Raw genomic sequence first — 8420 nt, 5'->3', positions numbered from 1 at the left:
CTTTATTTGTTTAATCAGTCAGTTGAATACTGATCGATAACGCTGGTGTTTATCGATCAAGAAATTTATGTCACAAATTATGCTCCTGCGTAACAGCGGGGTTCAGTTTGAACCGATGCCAGTCATCAGTAACTAATCAATCGTGTTGCAGGTTCCCACATCAGGACGAGCCACCTACTACGTGTCCTACAAGAGAGACGCCTTCATACAGATCAAGCTGCCCAAGTATTCGCTGCCGAAGGTGAGCCGCAGCTTTTACACTGAAATCTGTTAAACTTCAGGAGGAGTCCGTCGTAGAGTCTGTCACGCGTTTCCATGACAGTGAAATGATTTAAGTAAAACTTTTCAAGCCCCACTTTTTTACAGCACGTCATCAAGCATTCACATTCACACGGCAGCATTGATCTCATGACTTCTCCCACCGGGTCGGGTCAGCGTGTTCTGATCCGTCACCTCTCCACCTGCAGCCATAACTCCTCTTAATCTCTCCCCCCTCGCCGATAGGATTTACACATCGTCAGCACCGACGAGAAGCAGGTGTTCGCGGCGGTGCAGGAGTGGAACCAGAACGACACCTATAACCTCTACCTGTCCGACACCCGGGGGATCTACTTCACCTTGGCCATGGAGAATGTCAAGACCACCAGGGGCATCGGCGGGAACCAGATGCTGGACCTGTACGAGGTAGGAAGGACCGATCAGACCCCTGCGGGGATCCTTACGGTTTCATTGATTCAATCTGTGGGACTATTACTTCTTTTACTGCTTCCTAAGGTCCCGCCATAAAGCACGGCAGCATGCATGCGTCAGCACATGGAGTTTATTTTTTCCCAACAAAAAACTGCAAAAAAAAAAATCATGTGTTGATTACTTCTTGTTTTTTTTCACAGGTAATAAAACCTTTGAGTTGTAAAGACGCACAAATGCTTTATCTCACACGCAGGAGTAGATTTATCTTCTCCACCGGACGAGTTAAGAACCAAACTCCAACAAAACAGTGGAAACAAACAGTTCAATGTCGGGTTTGTTTTTGCTCTTGTCTCATTTTTCCTCACTGTGGGTTCATTTTTTTCTGCAATATAAAGTCCAACAACCACGAAGATCAGAGACACAATATGTATTGTGCACTAAACCACAGTTATAAGGTCATAGATCGTGTTTTTTTGTATTTTATGGCATTCTGACTGCACATTTTCTGAGTTCTCCCTCCGTCTTCATGGTTGTTCTGTTTCCATGACGGTGCAGGACTTTATTTTGCAGAGAAAATTAGGAAAAATAAGACGAGTGCAGAGTTCATGGGGTTAAATAGTTGATAGATTCATAGAAATTCATAGAAATTGAAATTGGGTAAACCTGACGCATTATTTGACTCTTTTCAAACTCATTTTTGGTCACCATAAAAAGTGTATTTGTCAGTAATGCGTTACTTATTGTTTTTCTGCTGGGCGCTGCACGACTTGTAATTCAAACTGTTATCACAGGATTTAAGTCAATCCAACTCAAATGAGTCGCATTAATATGATTTTTCATTTGGATATTACAAATCCCAGTAATTCGTTAAAGTTGTTCCGCTGCATTCACTGTTACCCGGAGACTAGAAGCTTCTCCGTGCACAGCCGACCAGCCAGCGTCTGCACGTGAGGCGTTTAGGGAACATCGGTAAATGACATGTCTCCATTAATACATATTGAGCAAATCAGGAGTTTAAAGTACAGTTTTTTTCATGTTTAGCGTGCAGGAGATGCTCTGAATTCTGGTGAGGTCGGACGTTTATGCAGATTTGCACATTAGCAGGAATGTAGCGCGACGTAGAAGCGAAAATGGAGCTGTGCTATAAAATAGTTTATTCCTAAAATCAATGAATGGTCATTATCAAAATATTTGAACACAACAGATTGAAATGATTGTGATCAATATGTTGAATCAGATTATAAATAATCTCAGCCTATGATTTTAACACATCTTTTAATTACTAGGAGCTTTCTGTAGCATCTGCGGTTAGCCTACAGGATGCTAACATCAGTGTTCGGTTGTTGGCTTTTGCTGCCATTTGCACATAATTTATTGTTCCTGTCAAACGCTACAGCTGTGAAACGAGTTAAATCAGAATATTTAAGGTTTAAATCGTCACCATTCTTATTTACTGCTCATGATTCGCAGTAAACAGTAAATAACTGCAAACAAGACTAATTTATTCAATCAAACTGCTCAAATATTCCCCGCAGACGTTAAGCAGCTTTTCTCGAACGATGATGATTCATAAAGAAAAATCTGTTTAGATTCCTAATGATTTAATTGTGGCAGTAATTAAGCAGCTCCGCATACCTGAAGCAGTGTGAATCAGATGCTGTCACAGCAGTGAAATTAATCTAAACTGGCTTTAAAAAAAAGGGCATTTTTCACTTAGTTTTTCTGAATAACTTGGCAAAAACAAGACACTTATTATTTACCGTCACTTAGCGATAAGCGCTAATGAGATATGCAGGAGCTGCTGCAGCATCAAGATCAATAATAGATTTCAAATTGGAGACGAATAAATGGACTCGTCTGTAGATGTAATCTGTGCCGCGAGTGAAGACGAATTTAAGCTTTTTATGATAATAAAATGCTCAAAAAAACATTTAAGTGAACATGTGAGTGAATCCAGCTTCTGATTTACTGAATTAAAGTTTTTTTTTTTCTTTACAAACACAGCGTCAGATTAAAAATGCACAACAGAAAAAAAAAATTGACTTTATTTCTTGTTGAATGAAAGGCTGCATTAACTAATACACATTTAAACACTGAACTAATCAAAACCAGGAGCCAAAATTAACAGTGTTCAGGCGCTCGTGATTAAATGTGCTATAAATTCGGATTTTTATGCCTCGTTGCACAAAATGAGCATATTGTATCTCGGAGGGGAGCATCAACAGGGCTGTTAATCAGGACCACAGAACCAACAATTACTTTGCCGCTGCTCCCTCACATTTTAAAGGCCCCCTTCGGATCCAAATGGAAACAACAAGTCTTTCTAAAAAAAGAAAAAAGAAAGAAGTCATTGCAGCAAGTTTAGCCATTAGGCTGTGTAATGATTTATGCGAGCATTAACTGTGACCCCTCCCTGTGAGTCCTCCGACTTTATGGACGTGAAAAACAGCTGCTGCCTCGACTCTAACGCGGAAACGAACACTAGCTGTAAATGCAGGTTACATATTTTACACCTAATATTAAGTATTCTGTTTAAATATTGTTTAATCATGAAGGTGAATTAAGGTAAAATTGAAAAAAAAAAAATCATAAATGTGGTATTTATAAAGTATTTGTTAGTACTATGAGTAATGAAATAGAAGTTTGAAGTGACATTGATTTAATTATGACCTTTTTTTCTATATTATTTCTGTTTTTTTAACATTTGCAGACTTTTTTCTTTTACTTTTAGGTCTGATATGATGAAAATCCTTTTTTTGTTTTTCAAAATTGTGTTTTGTGTGTCTTAAAGCTTGAATGTGCTCAGAATATATATAAGAAGACACTTCCTGCTTCTGCTAGCTGTAAAATGTCTAAAAAAACTCAACAAATGTTCTGCTGTTGGCTGCAAGAGTGAACACAAGAGTCTTCATGCACCCCCAGCATGTGAGGAAGTGAACATCCAGTGAATTACTGGTGTTGTTAAAGCAATGTCTGTACAACAACAGGAAAGTCCTGAGCTTGTTAAGTGGTTAACGTTAGCTTTGATGCTCACGGGTCAGAGCTCTGTGGAAACTGAGGGACATTCAGATATGAAGGAAGGTTTAATTTAAACCAGCCTGGAGGGCTAACCCCTCCAGACCAGCAGGATCCATGCTAGGCTAAAGGCTAACCCCTCCAGACCAGCAGGACCGTCCTCCTGCTCTCCAATGTCCGCTCCCTCCACAACAAGCTGGACGTTTGCTGAGAGAAACCCTCAGAGAGTGGAGGGACTGCTGAGTGTCTGCTTTAACAGAAACATGGCTCCATGACAGCATCCCAGACAGAATTTTTTGACAGCGTGTCAAAGTGGGAGTGTCTTAGCCAATACTGCTAACAGTTAGCGGCGAATGCGCCAGCGAATAGCAGCGACGATGATAGTAGAGAAACTACATCGGCGCTTGTTGTTAAATATTTTCCCGCTACATTCACACTGTTACTCTGTTATAATGCTGGCGAGAAGCCTGGACATCGTTCCGGCCGGACAGACAGACAGCTCGCTCTGAACTTTTCCAGAAATATAATAATATAAAAAATAAAATATGTTTAAATTTCTTTTACTTTTGTCACGTAATAAAGAAGACTATTCTGTTGTATAGTTTTCATGTTCTGTACTTATACTCATTTTTCGATGTGAACAAAAATTAAATATCGACATCGGTAATATCGGTTATCGACGATTTCAGAAATCTTAATATCGGCCATAAATTATAATATCATGCACCACTAATTATTTGTACAAAAAGAAAACTGCTCGTTGTTTTATTCCTCCTGCTGTACATGAGGTGCTGTTAATCAGTGTTTTACAGTGAAACCCTGCTGAAGTCATGCAGCGCTCAGTGAAACCTGCGACATTTGATGTATGCATTGGCCGACTAGCTCGTGGAGTTTGCGTCGCCGTCGCCCGTGTGATACAGACGCACTCCAGGTTTGCGGTCGTCCGTCTTCCTGACAGCAGACACATACAGTGTAAGGAGCATGCTTAATGGGGCCTCGCTGCCATGCACCTCTGGACTCGTAAGCTTAGCTTAGCTCGTAGCTTAGCGGCTACCTGCTGCAGCCTCCGTGTGCGTTTGCATTCACGGCAGCACAGCAGCAGAACTCGCTCCGTCTCCTCCCCCCCCCCGGTGAACCAGTTTATCACTCCCACACTGGCAGGTGTGACTGAGAGAGTGAAGGAACCGAGTGAGATATTGTCCGGCAGCGGTGGCAGCGCTGCGGTAATTAACAATGCCATTACTTCTCCTGCACAGTGCGCCGATGTGCGCTCGGGCCTCGGCGCGCCTCCCATTTCCATGCAGCTGCAGCGACGGCGTTTCGGCCAGACGATAAGGCTTTAATTGCATCCGTCACGCGGCCGCGGCTCCGTTTCTGATGCGAACCTAAACAAGAGATAGATGATACACTGCTGTCTCCGATAAATCAGAGCCATTACACGGGGGGGAAGATGTATGCCGTGGAACTCATCCCATTTATTGTTGTTAGAGCCTGACAAACTGCGCTTCACACATCCGATGTTCCGGAGAGACGGTCAGACCAGAGAGCAGACGGCAAACTACGCCAAAGTTGTTTTGTTCTTCCACTTAGAAGTCATGTCTCTCCCCCCCCGGAGGGCTTCTGCTCTCTCCGCAACCTCCCTCGCCGAAATCAATTATTCTTTTTTTTTTCCCAAAGCCGAAAAATTGCACAATTATCTCCTAAATTAGAGGGATTATTTTATTGTCAGTCAGATTGGAAAAAAAGGGCAATTTCTGTAATCACGAGCCTTTGTTGTGCAAACTAATTTCCCGTTGACATCGGGGCTCCACATCACGCGCTTCAGCTTCCCTTCAGCCCGAGAGGTGGTTTAGCAGGTGGCTCTCCCGCAATTAGTCGTCTGATTGGCTGAGGTTCACTGTATCAGAAATCGTTTATCTTCCCCGTCGCCTCGCTTGCAAACAGCTCCGGATGATTGATTGAAGACACGAAGTGGATTGTTGTCGGTGGAGGGTGCGAGATGATCTGGATGATGATGCTCAGCGTTCCTGCCAGCGAGCTTAAAAACCCACAAAGTCGTGATTCGCCAAATGAGTCATAAAATATATTGCTGAATGGCTTCACTTTAAATAATTGCCATTTCCCCGGTGTTCAATAAAGACCCTCCATCTTCAGTGAAATGCATCCTCTCTCAGATTGGCAGCCATCGTTCAGTTCAGTGGAAAGCTGTTTGCGGCCGCGACGGCGACACGCCGACGGATCCGTCAGACGGCGGTCAAAAGGTCGCGTTGTTAATTATATCTGTTGATGTCATTGATTATTTTAAAGGGCTTTTTTTTATGCAGAGCAGATTTAAAGCTGCACTGATCAGGTTTAAAGCCGCGCTGCGTCTTTACATAAACAAAGTCTCAAATGACTTTAACGTCACGGTGTTGCAACCCAACTCTTTCGCCTCTTCCGCTAATTGTTTTGGCTTTACGAATGGCGAACTCTGCGGTTACCACCGTGGTTTCAGGCTGCAGCAGTTTGCAGCTAAACAACTCTGCCAAACTCACTGTGTGCTAGCCTCTTAGCAGCAAACGTTAGCGACTAGCTGGTGAACATAACACTATAAATTGCTCGGTTGTTGGGTAATTTTATTATTGTGTACAATCAGGAGAATACCAGAGTTTGTCCAGATTCTCAGAGGCGAAGCACAAATGAGGGGTTCAGTGCCAAAGTGGGCCAACCCACAAAAAATTCAAAGTTGAGTTTTTTGCTTTTTTGATAAGTGTTCACGATCTACTAGTTTGTGGCAGTGTGGTCCAACCAACAGCCCACTAGTAACGTCACTATATGACTTTAAAGTTTGGCCCATATTGGTTTTGGCATCAAAATTTAGTGGCAAGCTGGACCAAGCCACAAGAATTGCTGATTATTCTATCGCAGGCGCAGGTAGTTGCACGTGTTTGTGATTCAAGATGGTGGACAGCGCGACCTCAAGCCCCGGGAAAACTCAACTCGTAGGTATGGTAAGATAAAACAACTTAATTAATCACCACCACAAAGCATCTATTTCTACTCCATGGTCCTCAGAAGTATCTCTAGTTCTTATGATGTAAACTCTTTGATGCTGTTTAGCAAGACTAAAAGTAGAAAATGTGGTACGGCCCGCAAGGAAAGGCAAAATTAAAACTTAAATAAGTCCTCACAAAGTAGTTGTTTCTATCTCTGGACAGTGTTGGAACATCTTTGGATGCATATAATGACTCCTCCAACAACCAGGAGTTTTTTTTAGCAATATAAATGTTTGACCCCATTTTTCTTTAAAACTAGTAAATGTAGTTTGGCCCACTTTGACACCGAACCCCCTCAAATGTACCAGCTTTTATAGTGAACAGAAGACTTAAGAATATTGTTTTATCGGACCCTCTGTGTTGTTTTGTAAGTTCAATGAGGAACGGTTTGACGGCCAACTTTCCAAGAACCTACTAGAAAAATGAAACCTAAAAACAAGAATGCGTAAACATAAAATGAAAAAAACGCTATTTAACATAGAAATTGATTTAACTGACAGTATTAAAACCACCTGTCAGTAGGTGGATACATGACGCAGCAGGTTGTTGAAGTTGATGTTGGAAGGAAGCAGGAAAAATGGGCAGTAAATTGGCAATGATTTGAGAAACGAGGAAAAAAGAGTTTGAGGTGTCCATTCAGCCTCCAAGGTCTCAATCCAATCGAGCATCTGGAGGATCTTCTGGGGAAAAAAATGGTCAGATCCATCGCTTAAAGCATCCACTGCCTGATACCACCAACTATCTGTGTGGTGGACGCATCATGACGTGAAGCACGGTGGTGGCCAAAAGTCCATCGATTCAACTTCACATGCAAAGTATTAGTGCAACTTTAAGACAAGTGTTATAGCAACGTTGATAAAGAACTTTTTTCTTCTGTCGGTCAGACAAAAGCAAACTAAAAACGAAAAAAAATTCAAAGAGGTACAGCACGCAGTGTGATAGTGCAACGAATCCAATTCCAGACAATCAAGTGGGAAGGAATAAAAAGCCTTTGTTAAATAAGTGGCAGTACATTATTAACAGAATGCCCCAATGCTTGTCGGCAGCACGTATACATAATGTATCGTATCTCTATTGTAGAGGCCAATAAAGGGAAGCGCCGCCTCACAGATACAGTAAATTAATTTCATATTGATACTGAACTGCAGGGGTTGCATTTCATTTGTCTTGTATGTGTCTGAAAAGAATAAAAGGGGGTCATGCAAGTAAAACCCCCGCCCCGTCCTCTTCTGTGTTATTTAAGAATTCCCTATTGTATGATAATCGCACAAAGCCAACAGAGTGCAGCGCAGCGTACGGCATCAGCCAATAGAGACGTTTGTTTACTGGGTATTGTAGAAGTATAAAATATTCAACATAAGGTTTTGCACTGTTCATTCTTTATGGACAAAGTTATGACTCATGCCTGCCTCACGGATGGCAGCAGAAGTTATTAAAAGCAGCGGGGTGTTCGCTGTCTTTGTTCGCATGCCGCAGCGCAGTCGTCATGCTTTATCCCTCAAACTCTCAGCTGGATTGAGGTCTGTGCTCTGACTCGTCCACTCCAGAACATTCACCTTCTTGTCTTTAAACCATTTCTGTGTAGCTCTGCCTGTTTGCTTTGGCTCATTGACTGCCGGATAACAAATCTCCCTCGCCACAGTTCTCTTGCGTCGGGTTGTCCTCCAGGATTTCCCTTTA

At 42.2% G+C, this 8420-nt stretch overlaps 1 protein-coding gene across 1 annotated transcript in view; it reads left to right on the top strand.

Annotated features, from left to right (window-relative positions):
* The window catches only part of sorcs3a (sortilin related VPS10 domain containing receptor 3a), a gene marked incomplete at its 5' end in the record, with an annotated part of 95461 nt that overhangs the window by 11072 nt on the left and 75969 nt on the right, over positions 1 to 8420 (top strand). Inside the window, 2 exons of the mRNA XM_008302132.1 lie at positions 152 to 241; positions 505 to 684. Coding sequence (XP_008300354.1) covers positions 152 to 241; positions 505 to 684 — 270 coding nt within the window. The remainder of the gene's footprint in view (positions 1 to 151; positions 242 to 504; positions 685 to 8420) is intronic.

This window comes from Stegastes partitus, unplaced genomic scaffold (genome assembly GCF_000690725.1).
Source record: "Stegastes partitus isolate 25-593 unplaced genomic scaffold, Stegastes_partitus-1.0.2 Scaffold1764, whole genome shotgun sequence".
NCBI classification, from domain to species: Eukaryota; Metazoa; Chordata; class Actinopteri; family Pomacentridae; genus Stegastes; species Stegastes partitus.
This window is presented reverse-complemented; position numbering and strand designations above follow the sequence as displayed.